Source organism: Mobula birostris, chromosome 1 (genome assembly GCF_030028105.1).
Source record: "Mobula birostris isolate sMobBir1 chromosome 1, sMobBir1.hap1, whole genome shotgun sequence".
Classification (NCBI taxonomy): domain Eukaryota; kingdom Metazoa; phylum Chordata; class Chondrichthyes; order Myliobatiformes; family Myliobatidae; genus Mobula; species Mobula birostris.
The window spans coordinates 165,827,287-165,847,486 of NC_092370.1; the positions used below are offsets into that span (position 1 = coordinate 165,827,287).

Here is a 20,200-nt window from a genome sequence, read left to right on the forward strand (position 1 = left end):
GATAATGCGGCCTTTTCCCCATAGTAGGGGAGTCCAAAACTAGAGGTATAGATTTTGGGGTGAGAGGAATTTAGAAAAGGAAATGGGGGCAACTTCACACACAGGGTGGTGAGTATATGGAACAAAGTGGTTAAGGCAAATATAATAGTCTCATCTAAAAAGCACTTGGATAGCAACATGGAGGGGACGACCTTAGAGGGTTACAGGCTGAACACAGGATATTGGGACTAACTCGGTGGGCATCGTGGTCAATACAGACTCACTGGGCAGAAGGCCCTGTATGTGTGTTGTGTTGCTCTGTGACACTATGACTCTGAGCCTTTATTACTACTCCAGAAACATAACCATTATTGTGAAACTCCAAAATTGTTGAATTATATCTTGTTATGTTTGGAAATATGGTTTTGTGCTTTGGACAATTACTTTGCCTTTGAAATTTTTACTAGTTGAATTATTTTGCAGATATCAAGTGTATGATATTCAAAATGTACAAAATGCAACTTGGCATCTTTGATTACCAAGTTCCAACCAAAAACTCTGTCTCAGATATCTAAGTTACTTGCATCAGGCAGTTAAATCTTAACATGGTACTCACTCCCCAGCATCTATAATTCTGTACCATTTATGGATTTTGAAAGAGATGAAAATGTTTTTACATTTTCAACTTTAAACTAATATTATCATGGAGATGATTTTTACTATTAATGAGCCTGCTTAATGTGCAATTATTTCCTGGTCTCTTTAGTGAGGCTTGACAATGTTGACTGATCACTTCCTGCTTATTGATGGTGATGCCTTGAGTGCTATGTGGTCTTTGTGGATACATTCATGTCTGTCTCTCTAATCAATCTTTAATAAAGTAGTAGGGCAATAATCTCCCAATGATGTCCCAGATGATTTCAATCATTCTTTGTTCTATCAGTGCCTTATCTCCCTTCCCCACCTCATTTTATCAATCAAATGCAGCAGTTCACTGATTATACTATTATGAATACGTTAACTATTAGGTAAAGGTAGCCACCGTTGCCAACTCAGTGTGTTTATGACTTTCTTTGCCGACCCTCTTGTGTAGGAATACTAGCAATACTTAGCATAATCTTGAAGGTTTTGTCACATGATTTTAGCTCTAATGACTCCTCATTGAAACTCCCTCGGTTGTTTTTGGAGCCCCTCGTCTCCAGGGTAATTGCGAAACAGACATTTTGTAGTTTATTAGCTGATTCTTGAGTGCCAATCAGACAGCCATTTGGACAATAGCTTTAATAAACATCAAATATTTAGACTGAAGAAAGTGCTTATTTAATGTTCACAGGATTTTTCTCCAGCACAATCCTAGAAACTGATTTTTATTAGTTGGATAACCTGGAAGGTTGGTCCCTACTTTCTTGTGCCTGATCCTTATTAGTGGTGACACACAAATTCTTTCTCCCTTGAGTTAGAAGATCAATGTATCAAGCCCACCTTTAAGACTTAAATGTCAAATAATCCAGGCTGATACACACAGTACAAACAGAGGGAAATGCTGATCTGACAGAAAGGCCAACTCTAAGGCATGATGCTACTTGAGGAAGAGGATAGTTCTATTTGTGTTTCTGTTCAACATTATCTCCTTACTTCACCAAAAACAGATAATCTGGTTATTATTGTATTGGCAAATTGACTCTGTTTCCATTGTGGTAAGTATGATTACACTTGAGATACAGCATTAGTTTTTAGACACGTCTGTTCTGATCATACAAACGTACATATTTGAGGGTAAACATTGGTTGATCCAAGAGAATTCCTCTCAGTCTTTCTCTGTAACAGTGCCGTGACATTTTTACACCTGTTGATGAGAGCACACACTGTCCTCTCATTAACGTCCCACCAGAAAGTCAGTACATCCCAAAACACAGAGCTGTCTCATTAGTACATGAATACAAAAGCACAATCAAAAACCACCTTGGTGGCATCTTGGAGATTGAAGGTTGACCGTGATCTTCTGGGGTGGGAAATTAGGCCATAGTTATGAAGTTGGTCAGATCCCACTAGGAGTACTTTGGGTTAAATTATGAGGCTGCCATGTTGTAACTAGGGTTGCAATCCTCATGTATAGAAAATTGTTAGGGAATACATAGTAACCTTAAAATATTAAAGAGTTCAGAAAACTACATAAAGTGTAATGTCAGATTCTGTTGCAGATTCAGAACCAAGGGAAGATAGATCATAAAAGCAGCATGTACAGCAGTTCACCTCTGTGCAACAGAACACACATCACAGTACAATAGTCTCTGTTTTATTATTTCATACATTATTATTGCACATTGGTAAATTATTATTGTGTAAGTTATTCTGTACTTTATTAGTTAAGTCTGCACACTGCTAACTTTTTAAAAAACGTTGCAGCTGTAACAAAAGACTTTCCCCACGTGCAATCAAAAAAGAACTTATTATTATTATGATTATTATTATTAGATCAGGTCATGCAATGTTATTGTCCTGAAACTAAACAGAAAAATAAAACTTTCAGAAGAAAAGTATACCCATATTTAATAAACAAGAATCTTGTTACTCCCAGAATTGAGGAAAATATTGACTGATGAATTAAAACCTTGCTGGAGATGCACTTTTTATTCAGAATAATTACCTAGGTGTATAGCTGCAGATAATAGTAAAGGCACACAAAATTGAAAGCAGAACAGCGGAGGCTCAATGCAGAGAGTTGATTGCATGTCTATATAATGCAGCAGTTCCCAACCTGGGGTCCACAGATCCCTTGCTTAATGGTATTGGTCCATGGCAAAAAAAAAGGTTGGGAACTGTTGTGTCTGTACAACCACATATCAATTAAATAAAAGCACGCACGCGGAGGTGAAGTTAACTGGTATACTCACTTTGCGGAGAGAGAGAGAGAGAGTGAGAGCAGATCAATGTGCAAGGGTAAGTTACCAGTCAATAGTTAGTGCTAAGGGGAGTTATTGCACTAAGAGAAATAGATCCATACATTACATTTCCTTCCCCTTTAGAATAATGTAACATAAAACTGTATATGTAACAAAATATTTTATTTCCCTTTGACAACCCATACTCAAGTAAACATGCTTTCACAATCACAGTCCATAATTAACTTCACTGTACTAAAGATTCAGTCTTTTGGGTGGCGTTCTGTTTGTATGAGGTTTCTTCTTTGTTATGTTAAATTTAAAATGGCTTCTTTGTTATGTTAATCTTCTAAACTGCTGCGTATGTGGATTAAAATGGCTTCTATGTTTTGTTAAGTGCTGAGAAAGTCTCCAGCTAGACATTTGCTTGAGTTAATACAGACAGCAGGGTGCTATTAGCCAATCAGTGTCCACGTTATTCTTTCTTGGGGTGATAATGCTGTCTCATATGACTGGAAACGAGGGGTCTTTGGCAGAGAGTTGGACGAGAGACCTGGAGGACACCAGACGTGCAGGAAGGTGTCGGTCAATCACTCCGGGTGGTCCCGAGCCGTGAGTTGACTGGGTCAGGGTGGTCCCGAAGAAATTCCTGAGCTCCAATTTGTGCACGAAGAACTTGAACTTCGATAAGTCTGGCGCCTTTTCCATTCCCTTTTTCTGTATTGAATTTATATTAATTTCATAGACTTAGTAATATCTATAAAGTGTACTTGGTAAAACGTACTGTGTGTGCTGGCTGACGATTGATGTTTGAAACTGATTTGGGTGGCAGTGTTACAGCAACTGACACAACCGGAAGCGTCCAGGCGGGCGCCAGACGGGATTTCCCCTAGATATATACGAGCTGATATAGCTGAGCGTTACGTGTTTCTTTCAGGATCGTGCCTTTGGACCAGCGGAGCGGCATCAGGTTTGGCCAGTGACGTGTCAAAGACAACTTTCTCTGTTGCAGGTGTCATGTTGCTATCAGTGACTTGATTGTCACTGAGAGGCAAGTCCGGTGGCCATATTATATCCACCTTGTTGGATGCAGTTGACTCAGGTGCGTTCTTCAGCTGAGCATCCAGTACCTGGTCCACATGATGTCTCCATGTATGATCTCCAGCATCCACTGTGTACATGAGTGGTCCGGTTTTTGTAGCTATCTAATCAGGTGTCCACTTGTCTACTCGGTAATCACACGCTAGGACTTCCTGCCCAACCCTGAAGCTTCTTGCTGATTTAGTTAGCAACTGTTCATTCTGCACTTCCCTCCGTAGATCGGCTTTCAGGAGGTTTATGCGAGATCTCAGGTTCCTGCTCATGAACAGCATTGCAGGCGTTTAATTTGTCGTCGCATGAATAGAGTTCCGATAGCCAAAAAGGAAGTTGTCCACCTTGTGCTGTAGAGAAATGCCCCCCTTGTCCATAGTTTTAATGGACTTCTTGAAGGTTCAGATAAAGCTTTCAAGCTAACCTGTTCATTGCTGGTTGGTCAGGATCTGATGTCTGACGCCATTTTTCTTCATGACATCAAGGTTAAGACGATTATACTAGAAAAGTCCCTTGTGAGTATTGATAGCGAGGAACATCCTGCTTGACTCCTCGATTTCCATGTGTAGATAGGCTAGTGAAAAGTCAATCTTTGAGAACCTCTTCCCACCTGCCAAAGATTCACTCTTTCCTCTCATTGTCTCTTTGCCTTCCTCTGAATTCTTTTGTGTCATAACTGTTGATGCAGTTGGTGATACTCACTGATATTTGGGTTTGTACTTGTCACCAATTTGTTGTCTGTACAACTACATATCGATTAAATATAACCAGACATGCAGAGGTGAGGCTAACTGGTACATTCACTTTGCAGAGACAGAGAGAGAGAGAGAGCAGATCAATGTGCATGGATAGGTTATCAGTCAATAATTAGTGCTAAGGGGAGTCATTGCTCTAAAAGAAATAGATCCATACAGTACAGGAACGCCTGGTATAATGGAACTGTGAGGATAAAGGTTGGACAAAGTCAGTTATGGTGGCTGCAGTCAGAGGAATCGTCAATCAGTCAACTTGAGAAAATGCATTTTGCCCAACCTGACTTTCAGAGCAACCTTGACAAAAAGAATACAATTTTTACTTGAGATCCTGATTTGTGAGTTGAAAGTAGCTTAATTAATTTAAGAAAAGGTGATGGTAAAGAACAGTTTAAGTGAGGTATAATTGTGGTAAGAACATTAACAGTATCTGTCCAAGTTTTAATACCATTCCAATAAAACTCTTAAATTAAATCTTCTAGTTGTCATAAATTGTGAACTCCAACTTGGAAACAGAAGGTTAGGAAAAGGTCAGGTGCTACAATGCATCAGGTCTGTAGGGCTCCTATTCAGACCTGAATGAGCATTGCACCACCCCCTCCGCCCTGACCCTTAATATAACAGCACAGATAAATAGAATTAGAGGTACAGTTTGAATTGAGTGACCTTTGGATCTCCTTTTTCACATGTTTCTCTCAGTGGAAAAATATTCAAAACACATCTATTGAACAAATTCCGACCACCACCATAGAAATCTGTGGTCTTTCATAAATTCTTGATCCAAGTGAAGAATACATAACCAGAATGGAAAAAAAAATATGGTTTAGTATTTAGTGCTGTCTTTTCAAACCTTGACACCATAGCGAGCACCCTTTATGATTCATTAACTATATGGGTTGTAAAGCTGGTAAGTTTATACATGTAACAGCACAAAAGTTTTTGTGATGAAGGGTCACTGAGTTGGAACTGTTTACAGAGTCTTTAAGGTGAGTTGTTCGTTGTTTATCTTGGGGAGGCTGGACCTAGTGATTAGTTATGGTCCTGGAAATTGCCCCAGGAGTGACAGGAATTTGTGATTGCTCTTATGTATTGGTGTGTACTATGAGGATATAGAGGAATTCTCTGGATTGGTTGCCAGGTATGTGAGCAGCTTTGCATAGCTATGAAAGAAGTAAATTCTCCCCACTATGCTATCCATTGTGAATGAACACAATGCAGAGAAGATATCTTCCCCAGGGTGAACTAACCCAGGATATATACAGAAACCTTTTCATTGCCAGTCCCCTGGGACTGAGGATGATTTGCTTTCATTCCATCTCTGTGGGTTCTCAGGGGACTGATGAGGTCAAAATGGGAACCACAGACTCTTCCATAGATAGGATAAAGATGCCTGACTTGATTTGCAAAGAATTGAACTCCCCCTGCATTTTCTTGGAGCTGTTATGTGCCCACAATGCTAACTTATCATATTTCTACTCTACTTTGGTCGTGGACCAAAGATTTCCAGGAGTCAGTGGGGATGTTAAATTTGCTCCTTGGATTGGATGCCTGTTCTGAGTGTCAGGTTTTGGGCAAGTGATGAAAATGGTCTACTCAGTGGAGCTGACAGAGTGAACGAGGGCCTTAGTGCTGGGGATGTAGGACATTTTAATTTATCCTTTCAATTAATTTGGTGATTTTCTGGATACCAGATCAGCTTTGGACATATCTCCATTGCCCTGATGTGCCTGCTTGAGGTAGTCCAGGTCTCAGAAACATACCAATGAATCAGAGCTGCCTGATAAACCAATATTTATCCCAATTGACCAAAGGTTGTGTTGGCCCAGTGAAAGTGATGTCAAATCTCATCATCAATATTTGCCTTCACTGAGGGATGAGATATGCAAAGTAGTCCAGATCTTCCTGAGTTTTAATGCAAACTTCTTTGTTCGAGGCTGGCTTTGTACAACAGGGGCAAGTTGGTAAAGGGTCTTTGCAAAGCCCATCCACTTGTAACCTTAAGTAAATAAGTCAACAAAAGCTTGGAACTTGTCCTCTGAGCAGACACAAGCACTTTGTCTGTATACTACAACATGATTACTGAGGATGGTTCTGGAGTATAGTTGTCATAGCTTCAGAGTTGCTCCTGTGTTCTAAAGCTCCACGCAAAGCTAAGTTTATTGGAAGTGAGATTGATTGAAAGAAGTGCCAGTACTGTTTGACACCGGTATGAACTGAGACTGGCTCTGTTGATGACCCATTTGATGGATATTGTTTGTCATCATGAAGTAAATATGAGTTGAAGACAAATTTCTGTGGGTATTCAAATTTCAAGTGGGCATTCTACAATTCCTCCCAGGCAATGCTTTGGTGAGGTAGAAAAAGGCCTATGTGTAGTAATCATAGAGTTATAGAGTGGCATAGCATAGAAAAAAGGCCTTTTGGCCCATCAAGTCTGCACTGTTCATTAGCCATCCATTTACACTAATCTCATTTTTAATTTTCCCTATGTTCCCATCAACTGCCCCAGATTCTCCCGCTCACCATAGACTAAGGGCAATTGGCAATGGCCAACTAACCTATCAACCTGCATGTCTTTGGGATGTGGGAGGAAACTGGAGCTCCCAGAGGAAGCTCACACAGTCACAGGATGAGCATGCAAACTCCACAGAGACAACACTGGACGTCAGGATTGAACCTGGCTCACAGGCGCTATGAGGCAGTGGCTGTACCGGCTGTGCCCCTCTACCACTGTGGTCCCCGCAATTCTCTTCAAATAGTTTCACAGTGAGGGCTGTGTTTACTCTGCCTCTAGGTAGATGGGAGTCTACACTATGGTTCAGAGAGCCTTTCTGGAAGTGGGCATCTGAGGAAGATCCTGACGATGACTTTGCATCTAAGTTCACTAACGACACTTCCCGTTGAGACTGAAATGCTTTGTGGTGGTAGAATGTTCAGTGCTGGTTAAAAGACATCTAAGAACAAATACAACTGGGGCCCCAAAAAGCGGAATTGTGAGTAAATATAATAGATTCCTAAGCCTGCATCAAGTCATACAGCCTGGAAATAGACCATTAGGCCAAACATCTCAACGCCAACCAGTGTGCATCATCAGTATTAACCCCAGCTCCCGGCACCTGACCCATAACCTTCTATGCCTAGGTGATTTAAGTTCATGTCCAGACATTTCGCTAATGTTAGAAACTCAGCTTACACCATTCTCTCAGGCAGTGCATTTCAGGTACTCACCACTCTCTGTGGTCCCCACTGAGTCTATGACTCTTACTCTACATCTATGTCTTCTCATTTTATCCATCTTCATATGAGATTCTTTTTTTCCATCCACTCTGTGTAATTATATATACCTCAGATACATGGCTGTAACCTGCTCCACTCCATGGAAAACAAACCCAGCCCCTCCAGTCTCATCTCGAGACTGAGGTGTTCCATCCTAGTCAACCTCTTTTCTGCACCCTCTCTAACACTGTCACATCCTTAACCGAAACTAGGTTTAAGATGATTAGCCTGTGGTAATTCTTACTGTCACCCCCCTCTCCCGGGTCTGCTATGTCGTTTAAATAACTGTTCTCTTTATTTCTGAAGGAGGAAGAAATCCCAGAGCTGGAGATTGACATTGATGAACTGCTAGAAATCTCAGATGAAGACCAGCGCTCGAAACTCCAGGTTAGTGCATAGCTGTGACTGCCTTAACGGTTGTGAACTCTCATGAACTTCTGAATGTTATTTGCTTACTCTTACTGTTTGCACAATTTGCTTTCTTTCCCCAGCACATTGGGTGTTTGACACTCTTCTTTACATAATAGTGCCCATTGGGTTAGAAACATAGAAAATAGGTGCAGGAGTAGGCCATTCGGCCCTTCAAGCCTGCACCGCCATTTATTATGATCATGGCTGATCATCCAACTCAGAACCCTGCACCAGCCTTCCCTCCATACCCCCTGATCCCCGTAGCCACAAGGGCCATATCTAACTCCCTCTTAAATATAGCCAATGAACCGGCCTCAACTGTTTCCTGTGGCAGAGAATTCCACAGATTCACCACTCTCTGTGTGAAGAAGTTTTTCCTAATCTCAGTCCTAAAAGGCTTCCCCTTTATCCTCAAACTGTGACCCCTCGTTCTGGACTTCCCCAACATCGGGAACAATCTTCCTGCATCTAGCCTGTCCAATTCCTTTAGGATTTTATACGTTTCAATCAGATCCCCCCTCAATCTTCTAAATTCCAACGAGTACAAGCCTAGTTCATCCAGTCTTTCTTCATATGAAAGTCCTGCCATCCCAGGAATCAATCTGGTGAACCTTCTTTGTACTCCCTCTATGGCAAGGATGTCTTTCCTCAGATTAGGGGACCAAAACCGCACACAATACTCCAGGTGTGGTCTCACCAAGGCCTTGTACAACTGCAGTAGTACCTCCCTGCTCCTGTACTCGAATCCTCTTGCTATAAATGCCAGCATACCATTCACCTTTTTCACCGCCTGCTGTACCTGCATGCCCACTTTCAATGACGGGTGTATAATGACACCCAGGTATCGTTGCACCTCCCCTTTTCCTAATCGGCCACCATTCAGATAATAATCTGTTTTCCTATTTTTGCCACCAAAGTGGATAACTTCACATTTATCCACATTAAATTGCATCTGCCATGAATTTGCCCACTCACCCAACCTATCCAAGTCACCCTGCATCCTCTTAACATCCTCCTCACAGCTAACACTGCCGCCCAGCTTCGTGTCATCCGCAAACTTGGAGATGCTGCATTTAATTCCCTCATCCAAGTCATTAATATATATTGTAAACAACTGGGGTCCCAGCACTGAGCCTTGCGGTACCACACTAGTCACTGCCTGCCATTCTGAAAAGGTCCCGTTTATTCCCACTCTTTGCTTCCTGTCTGCTAACCAATTCTCTATCCACATCAATACCTCACCCCCAATACCATGTGCTTTAAGTTTGCACACTAATCTCCTGTGTGGGACCTTGTCAAAAGCCTTTTGAAAATCCAAATATACCACATCCACTGGTTCTCCCCTATCCACTCTACTAGTTACATCCTCAAAAAATTCTGAGATTCGTCAGACATGATTTTCCTTTCACAAATCCATGCTGACTTTGTCCGATAATTTCACCGCTTTCCAAATGTGCTGTTATCACATCTTTGATAACTGACTCCAGCAGTTTCCCCACCACCGACGTTAGGCTAACCGGTCTATAATTCCCCGGTTTCTCTCTCCCTCCTGTTTTAAAAAGTGGGGTTACATTAGCCACCCTCCAATCCTCAGGAACTAGTCCAGAATCTAACGAGTTTTGAAAAATTATCACTAATGCATCCACTATTTCTTGAGCTACTTCCTTAAGCACTCTGGGATGCAGACCGTCTGGCCCTGAGGATTTATCTGCCTTTAATCCCTTCAATTTACCTAACACCACTTCCCTACTAACATGTATTTCGCTCAGTTCCTCCATCTCACTGGACCCTCTGTCCCCTACTATTTCTGAAAGATTACTTATGTCCTCCTTAGTGAAGACAGAACCAAAGTAATTACTCAATTGGACTGCCATGTCCTTGCTCCCCATAATCAATTCACCTGTTTCTGTCTGTAGGGCACCTACATTTGTCTTTACCAGTCTTTTCCTTTTTACATATCTATAAAAGCTTTTACAGTCAGTTTTTATGTTCTCTGCCAGTTTTCTCTCATAATCTTTTTTCCCCTTCCTAATTAAGCCCTTTGTCCTCCTCTGCTGAACTCTGAATTTCTCCCATTCCTCAGGTGAGCCACTTTTTCTAATTTGTATGGTTCTTTGTTTTCTGGAGACGAATCTCAAAGTTGTATATATAGATGCACATTTTGATAATGAATGTACTTTGAGGACATACCTGAATTTCATTACTATTCCCAGCGCCTTATTAGAAGCACAGGAACATGATAGGATTAGAAAAACAGCTCAGACTTTCATATATAGTGAGTATGGTCACTCTAATTGACCAGAGAGCATGCCTGAAGCACTGGAACAATTTGTAGATAGACAGTAGCTTAAGGAAGCACTGGGAGAGAGAGACTTACTGCAGACAGTCATGATACTCCTGGGCTAACTGCACTCTAAGCATTCCATCTTCAATACCAATAGATTATCATTCATTCATTCCAGTCAGACTGTTTAATGGGTCTCCCCAAATTAATGGCTCTGCTGGCACAGAGCCCATTGGAATGTCTCTTTGGTTGGAGCCCATTGAATGATCTCCCTCTGGTGAGCTCATTAGAGATTCTGGCTGGAATGAAGACTTCACATTAGGAAGACTTCCAGGATTTCTTCCTTAAAGGGTGGGGTGAAAATGCACCTTTTCAGCCACTTGTGATTAGAGCACTTAAGTCATTCTGATTGTTCTTGAACTGCATGGTTGGTGCACACTAATAAAAACCAAGTGTATCCACCCTTAAAGAAAGTCTCTTTGTTGCGGCCATATTGAAGAGTGCCAGCATTACAATTCCAACGAAGGATCTCATTTGAGCCCTTAAAATGAAGACAAGAAGATCTGCTGGGTTTTGCAATTTTATTTAAAAATCAAGGACAAAGAAAAAATGCTGGAAAAACTCAGCACCTGTGGAAAGAATCTAGCTTTCAGGTCTGCACCCTTGGTCAGAACTTTTATGCCCCATTTGATCAAACTTGTTGAAAGTCCTTTTGTGATTAGTTTGTTGTCATGCATCAGCTCCAAGCACACTGTGTGTAGAGATTGATGGGCGCATTTCAGAAAACAAATAAGTGATTTTGCAAAGTTATATCCTGAATGCAGAGTTTATCATCAGCAGAAAGTGTACACTGGCACTCGATTGCTCCTGTGAAGTGTCTGTTTTCTGATTGATCAGACATAGAACAGTACAGCACAGTACAGCCACTTTGGATCACAACGTTGTGGCAACCTTTAACCTACTCCAAGATCAATCTAACTCTTCCCATCCACGTAGCCTCTAATTTTATTTAATCTATGTAACTATCCAAGAGTCTCTTAAATGTCTCTATTGTTTCTTCCTTTACTACCACCACTGGCAGCATGTTCCATGAACTACCACTCTTTGTGTAAGAAAAAAACCTGCCTTTGACATTCCCGCTTATAAGTTCCTCTCAACAACTTAGAAGTTATGCCCCCTTGCATTAGCCATTTCCACCCTGGGGGGAAAAAGTCTCTGGCTATTCACTAAATCCATGCCTGTTATTATCTTGCGTACACTTCTATCAAGTCAATTCTCATCCTCTTTCTCTCCAAAGAGAAAATCCCTACCTTGCTCAACCTTTCCTCATAAGACATACTCTCTAATTCAGGCAGCATCCTGATAAATCTCCTCCACACCCTCTTCCACATCTTTCCTATAAAGAGGTAATTACAACTGAACACAATACTCCAAATGTGGTCTAACTGAGGTTTTATAGAGCTGCAAATTCACATCGCAGCTCTTGAACTCAATCCCCCAACTGAGCAAGCCCATACTCCATGTCCCTCCTAAGCACTCTTATCAACTTGTACTGAAACTTTGCGGGATCTATGGACGTGAATCCCGCAGTTGCTCCACACTGCTAAGAATCCTGCCATTAACCCTGTATTCTGCCTTCAAGTGCAACCTTCCAAAGTAAATCACCTCACGCTTTTCCGGGTTGAACTCCATCTGCCCCTCCTCAATCCAGCTCTGTCAATGTCCCATTCATCTACAACAACCTTGTACACTATCCACATCACCACCAACCTTTGTGATATCTGCAAATTTACTAACCCACCCTTCCACTTCCACATCCAAGTAATTTATAAAAATCACTAACAGTAAGGGTCCTAGAAAAGAACCCCGGTGGAAGGCAGGTCTAGAAGATTCAGTTGCTTGGATTTCAGGATGAAGTGGTAAATTGGATTAGATATTGGCATTGTGGAGAAGCCAGAGAGTGGTAATAGAGTGTTACCTCTCTTACTAGAGGCTAGTGACTCATGGCATGCTACAAGGTTCGGTGCTGAGTTCTTCATTGTTTGTCATCTATATCAATGATCTGGATGATAATGTGGTTAACTGGATCAGCAAGTTTGCAGAAGACACTAAGATTTGGGGGTGTAGTGGACAGTGAGGAAGGCTATCATGGCTTGCAGAGGGATCTGCATCAGCTAGAAAAATGGGCTGGAAAATGGTAGATGGAATTTAATGCAACCAAGTGTGAGGTTTTGCACTTCGTAAGGAACAGCCAGGGTTGGTCTTGCACAGTGAACAAAAGGGCACTGAAGAGTGTGGTAGAACAAAGGGATCTGGGAATACAGATAAATAATTCATTGAAAGTGGCATCACAGATAGATAGAGGGTCATAAGGAAAACTTTTGGCACATTGGTCTTTATAAATCAATGTATTGTGTACAGAAGATGGGATGTTATATTGAAGTTGTGTAAGACATTGCTGGGGCCTATTTTGGAGTATTGTGTGCAGTTTTGGTCATCCACCTACAGGAGAGATGAAAACAAGTTTGAAAGAGTACAGAGAAAATTTACAAGGATGTTGCTGGGTCTGGAGGACCAGAGTTATAAGGAAAGATCAAATAGGTTAGGACTGTATTGTTTAGAACATAGAAGATTGAGAGGAGATTTGATAGAGGTATACGAAATTATGAGGAGTAAATGAAAGCAAGCTTTTTCCACTGAGGTTGGGTGGGATTACAAACAGAGGTTATGGGTTAAGGGTGAAAGGTGAGAAGTTTAAGGGGTACATGAGGGGAAACTTCTTCAGAGGGTCATGAGAGTGTAGAATGAGCTGCCAGCGCAACTGGGCATGTGGGCTTGATTTCAATGTTGAAGAGAAGTTTGGATATGGACATAGATAGTAGAGCTATGGAGGACTATGGTCCCAGTGCAGGTCAATGGGAGTAAATGGTTTTGGCATGCAATAGATGGGCTGAAGGGCCTGTTTATGTGCTGTACCTGTCCATGACCACTGGTCACAGACCTCCAGACAGAACATGCTCCATCTACTATTACCCTCTGCCTTCAGTGGGCAAGCCAATTCTGAATCCATGGATCCCATGCCTCCTGGCTTTCTGAATTAGCCTGCCATGGGGAACATTGTCAAATGCCTTACTAAAATCCATATACACCACATCTACTGCTCTGCCTTCATTGATATGTTTCATCACTTCCTCAAAGAATTCAATTAGGCTTGCGAGGGTCAATCTGCCCCCACAAAGCCATGTTGACTATCCCTAATCAGACAATGCTTCTCCTAATGCTCGCAAATCCTGTCTCTAAGAATTTCTCCAATAGTTTGCCCACCACTGAGATAAGACTTATTGGTCTATAATACCCAGAATTATCCCTATTACCTTTCTTGAACAAAGGAACAACGTTTGGCATTCTCCAATCCCCTGGCACTATTCCTGTCACAAACAAGAGAAAATCTGCTGATGCTGGAAATCCAAGCAACACACACAAAATTCTTGAGGAACTCAGCAGGCCAGGCAGCATCTATGGAAAAGAGTACAGTCAACGTTTCGAGCTGAGACCCTTCAGCAGGACTGGAGAAAAAAAAGATGAGTAGATTTAAAAGACGGGGAAGGGGAAGAGAGAAACACAAGGTGAGAGGTGAAACTGGATGAGGAGGGATGAAATAAAGAGCTGGGAAGTTGATTGGTGAAAGTGATACAGGGATGCAGAAGGGGGAATTAGATAGGAGAGTACAGAAGGCCATGGAAGAAAGAAAAGGGGGAGGCGCAGCAGAGGCAAGTGATGGGCAGGCAAGGAGATGAGGTGAGAGAATAGTGAAGTGGGGGAGGCAATACTGGAGGTTTGAGAAATTGATGTTCATGCCATCAGGTTGGAGGCTACCCAGACAGAATATAAGGTGTTGCTCCTTCAACCTGAGTGTGGCGTCATCACAACAGTAGAGGAGGCCATGGATAGACATACCAGATTGGGAATGGGAGGTGTACGCCATTTCTTCTGGCGGACGGAGCATAGGTGCTCACCAATATACAGGAGGCCACACCGGGAGCACCAGACACAGTCTATGACCCCAACAGACCTGAAAGGCCTGTTTGGGGCCCTGAGTGGTAGTGAGGGAGGAGGTGTAGGGGCAGGTGTAGCACTTGTTCCACTTACAAGGATGTGCCAGGAGGATGTCAGTGTGGATGGACAAACGGACAAGGGAGTCACGTAGGGAGTGATCCCTGTGGAAAGCAGGAAGTGGGGGGCGGGGAGAGAACAGATGCGCTTGGTGGTGAGATCCCGTTGGAGATGGCAGGAGTTCCAGAGAGTTATGTGCTGGACGTGGAGGCTGGAGGGGCGGTAAGTGAAGACAACAGGAACCCTATCCCTGCTGGCATGGTGGGAAGATGGGGTAAGACGTGCGTGAAATGGAAGAGATGCGGTAGAGGGCAGCATTGATGGTGGAGGAAGGGAAGCCCCTTTCTTTGAAAAAGGACGACATTTCCTTCGTTCTGGAATGAAGAGCCTCATGAAAAGCCTCATCCTGAGAGCAGATGCAGCAGAGATGGAGGAATTGAGAAAAGGGAATGGCGCCACTGAGGACACAAAGATCGGCAATTGTCTCCCTTACTGTAGTAACCCGGGTACATCCCTGATGCAGACTGTCTTGAGTAATTGATAGGCCAATAAGCTGTTTTATTTCTCAACAAACTGAACTTGCACAACAGTAATCATGGCCTGACCAAGCTGATTTGTTCAACGTTCCTCATTTTTGTGCAATCATGCAAAATGAAGAACGTATCGCCCTTCTGCTTTCATGGTTTATTTGCCTCGCCATTCAACACCGGTGCTGTTTTACACATGGGGAACTGGCCTTTCTCACCAATGGTTTTGTGGTCCCTGACAGGCGGGGAAATTCCACTCAACATCTATGAAAGAAAAATCGACTACAGGGAATATCAGAACCATGATACGGATCTTGCTTCAATATTTTAATGTCTCTTTTCTGATGTCTCTAGCTTGAGGTGACAGTCTTTCCTTCTCATTGCAGGAGATGCTACACGAATGCTGTAAACCGACAGAGGTAAGTGAATTCTACTGCTCTCTCATGTCCCTCTAACACTCTGGTCTCTTCAATGAGTTCATGTGCAGGAGGAGCAAGGGGATGGGTTGGTCCCGTAGGCACACAAGCTGGGAATTGTATTAATACTGCTTCCATAAGGAGTTGAGCAGGGCATTCCAATCTTTGATCCAGCTTCATCATTCAAGAAGATCAAGGCCAATCTTTCAACTCCACACCACTTTCCTGAATTAACCCTATATCCCTTGATATACTTAATACCGATGTCTAACTTGAGTATACTCAGTGTCTGAACCACTAGAGCTCTCTTCATGAGCTAATTACATAAGTGAAATCTCCACAGGGATGCAAAGATCTCAAACTGTCTATCCCGGATGGTTGGTGTCCTCTCTGCCATGCTCTGTAAGAATTTTTTGTGCACTTCAATGAGATTCCCTCTCAGTCTTTTTTCAAGTCATTAAGGGGCTCTTGCCTTCTCATTTGGCGTTAGAAGGGTGAGGTTCTTCACTGTCTGCTTCTTGCAACAGCCAGGTCTGCGTGGGCATTGTTCACGGGCATGTGATCCAGCAGACGCACAAAAATGACCAAAGACAAGTATAGGCAGCAGTATCAGAAAAGACTGAAGCTATTGGGTTATCATAAAAAGTAACCTAATTCACTAAAATATAATATGCTCTCCATGTACACCTTGGGGCTATATGTGACTCCCGCCCCACACTGATGTAGTTGACTCCAGCTATAAAGTAAACCTGCTGACCCTCTCAATTGTATTCCAGCAGGTCCACTATAGTCTCCTCAAAAGTGGTTATAGATGAGTAATAAATGCCTAGGAGCTGGATGTAAAAGATTTATTGGTACTTTGTAAAGAAGACTTGGTGAACACCAGTATTTAGTTTTCAACCAAAAGGCAATTATCTTTCTTCTTACTTCTTTATTGTTAATTTCTTGCTGTGTTCAAACTGTTTGCATTGCAATGGTGATTACCATTGCACTTGAGTTCCACATTTCCTTTCGACACCCCCTTGTGAACAGTCTCTATTAATGCAAGTCCTTGCTTTCTTAAATCATATTGCTGGGCGATGTGACTAACTTCATACCCACCGGTTGATACCAAGCGTGCTGATAGACAGGTGGGATTAGTATTGCCATCCAACAACAGTCTCCATTCAATCTTAGTGTTAGTCAACATTGTTACTAAATACAGACAAGTACAATACTATCTACACAGAAAAGTGGGGATTAATATCACTAGCTTTGCATAATTTTAAAGCTGACATCAGAAATTAAAAGAGCAATTTTTAGAGAAATAGAATTCAAAATTCAATCAGTTATTTGAAACGTGAATGGAATCTTGCATTAACTACCCTTAGAGGGCTCAGTTCTGGACTTTGTTAGCACAGAAACAGCCCCTTCCTTTGGCCCATTAAATACACACTGGCCACCAGACACCCATATATGTTTATCCCTGTCTATTCTTGCCACATTCCCATCGATTCCCCCAGATTCGATCACTCATTGACACACCAAGGGTCAACCATCCTGCACATCTTTGGATGTGGGAGGAAGGTGGAGCTCTGCAGAAACTCACCCACTCACAGGGAGAATGTTATTGAGTAATCGGCAAAGTGCAAGGGACATGACAAAGTAGACTGGGCGATCAAGAGTTCACCTTTTGATGTATGAAAGTTTTGTTCGAATGGAATATAATACTATGCAAAAGTCTTAGTCACATAGGGTACCTAAGACTTTTGCACAATACTGTCATAATTTTATGTATTGCACTGTACCACTGTCACAAAAAAAAACAAATTTCATGACATATGTGAGTGATGATAAACCTGATTCTGATATGGGCCTCTATTTCGGACTGAGAGTGCAAAGGGGGCAGGGAGAGGGAAATTATTTGAGAAAAGGGGAAGCAAGAGGGGAAGGAGTGGAAAGCACTAGTAATGATCAATAAACCAATTGTTCGGAATCAAATGACCTTGCCTGGTGTCTCAGGACTGGGTGTGGCTGCATCCATGCCACACCCTCTGCCCGGGCACTCCTTCACTGCCACCTGTCCCACAAATCCTCCCGCAGCACTCCACCCTCTCTGTTCCCAACACTCCTTTGCTCCTGCCAGATTTACAAACTCGCCCTTCGCTCCACATCAACAAATACAATACTGTGCAAAAGTCTTAGGTACTCTGGCTATAGAAATGTGCCTAAGACTACCGTGTAACACTCGGGATAGAAGCTGTCCTTGTGCAAACTCCACATGGAGAACAATGAAGCCTGCACTGTGTTACACAGAAAGGGCTTAATGGCAGTGTACGTGGTTCAAATGATCCTTCAATGGAGCAGGTAGGGTTGATGGAACAGCAGGAGGCCTGGGAACATCCCTAAAAGGGAGGAGGAAGGGTGCAGTATTTGGGGTAATCTAATGAAGACATTTAAAATATAGAAGGTACAAAGCAGGATAGTAGGTCAATTGGCCACAGAGAATGGCCAAAGGTGAAGGTGCGTGGTATATCTTGATGCGTGACTGGAGAGGTAGGATTAGTGCAAGTTGGTAGTTGACAGTCAGTGCAGACCTGATGGGCTGAACAGCCTTTTGCTGTGTTGTATCTATGACTTCATTAGAGGTTTCTGTGGCACAGGAATCCAGATCCATGCCAGAATGATAATGGGAGAAAGCAATAACAATCCAGGAGAAATGTATTTATCCAAAGTATGTTCGAATTCACTCTCACAAATTGCAGTGGATCTCACTTCCCTTTTAAGGGGAGGCTACAGGAATGTGAGGAAAAATGAATGAGTTTAAGTCTACAAGAGCAAGGGCATACTGAAGCCAGTGGCCTGTTTCCCTGCTCTAAATTCAAATGTTGGAATAGGTTTTAACACCTATAATCCATCCAGTGGGAAATCCAGACTGGCACAAGATATAACCTATCATCACATGTTAAAATGCAAAGTAATCATCTCCAGAAATTCATTCAGCAACAAAAATCTAATGCATATATGTATCTTGCAAATGAATGCAAATATAAATTGCATAAATACAAGGAGTGCTGCAAGACCGCAGCATCCATCATCAAGGTTCCCACCTACCAGGCCATTGGGAAGGGGATACAGGAGCCCTAGGTCTCACACCACCAGGAAAAGTTATTAAAGGTTCAGGGAAAGTTAATTACTCTTCAACCATCAGGCTCCTGAACCAGCATAGATAACTTCACTCACTTCAACACTGATCAATGAACTCAGCTTCGAGGAACACACATCAAAGTTGCTGGTGAACACAGCAGGCCAGGCAGCATCTCTAGGAAGAGGTACAGTCGACATTTCGGGCCAGGACCCTACGTCAGGACTGCTGCGTTCACCAGCAACATTGATGTGTGTTCCTTGAATTTCCGGCATCTGCAGAATTCCTTGTGTCAGCTTCAAGGATTCTGCTTTCAGAGTTTATTTGTTCCCGGGCTTAGGCCACACCCTCTGGTTGTAAGTGCTGCAGTTATGTTAAGCAAAGGTTTACTTTCTAGTGGGGTCCTTAACAAAATTCAAATTTACCAAGAAAATTGAAGTCCATTTATCAAGTCTGTTTAATATGCCAGATTACACCTGTGATATCTCCCTCACACTCGTATCCCTAATTTCCTCAGACTATTGCCCACATAATGTTGCAGGAGAGCAGAAGCTGATTCCTTTTCTCTTTCTCCCTTCTTTGGTCCAGGATTTTATCAATGAGCTGCTCATTAGAATAAAGGGTCTTCGGAAAATGACAGTCTCCCAGAAGAAGTGACATTGAGGTCAACTCCCAGCGGAACAGTCTCTATGATGGAATTGACTGCGAGGTCAGGTGAACCCCACTCTGATCTGTTCATGTAAATGACACCCTTTTATTGGTCAAAGAAGAAAGACCAGTCACCGGACTGAAATCTCTGAAGCATGCCAGGTTGGGGGTCGAAACCCACACATTTGTAAAAAAAAACAGAAAACAAGCAAAATATGTTTGTGGCTATTTATGACTTTTTTTGTTAAAGTGTTAATAAACAATGATGTTTAGGTGTAACTTGTGTTGGCTAGTTAAGTAAACTGTACCTCAGCCCGTTTGATCTTCAGCGCCTTTCAAAATGTAGGCACAACCCAGCCGTTCCAGGAAATCCAGCCCATGGATCAGGCTGATAATGGTGAGACAGCGTGTCAGAATTAGAGGCCACGCTCGCCATTGGATAACATGTTGAATGCAGGTGGATGCAGATATCCTGGGGCACCCTTTGAGGAAGCATAGGGAGGATCGCACAATGTCTAACACATTGCTGTTTGTGGGAGCTTGCTGTGCAAGGATTGGTTGCCCTTCAAACATTACACCATGACTATGCTTCAGTGGTTGTTAATACTTCAGGTCATCTTGCAATTATAAAAAAAAAGTGTGATGGAACGCAAGGTCTTTCATCATTTACGATGCTGAAGCACAAAAGGTACAGGA

General features: G+C 42.4%; 1 protein-coding gene across 1 annotated transcript in view; it reads left to right on the forward strand.

The window, feature by feature from the left end:
- ppp1r14d (protein phosphatase 1 regulatory inhibitor subunit 14D) overlaps positions 1–19,783 on the forward strand; it is a 53,132-nt gene extending 33,349 nt beyond the window's left edge. Inside the window, exons 2-4 of the mRNA XM_072276901.1 lie at positions 8,288–8,368; positions 15,703–15,735; positions 19,445–19,783. Of these exons, the coding sequence (XP_072133002.1) occupies positions 8,288–8,368; positions 15,703–15,735; positions 19,445–19,513 (183 nt within the window). The 3' untranslated portion in view covers positions 19,514–19,783. The remainder of the gene's footprint in view (positions 1–8,287; positions 8,369–15,702; positions 15,736–19,444) is intronic.
- The last annotated feature ends 417 nt before the right edge of the window (positions 19,784–20,200 follow it).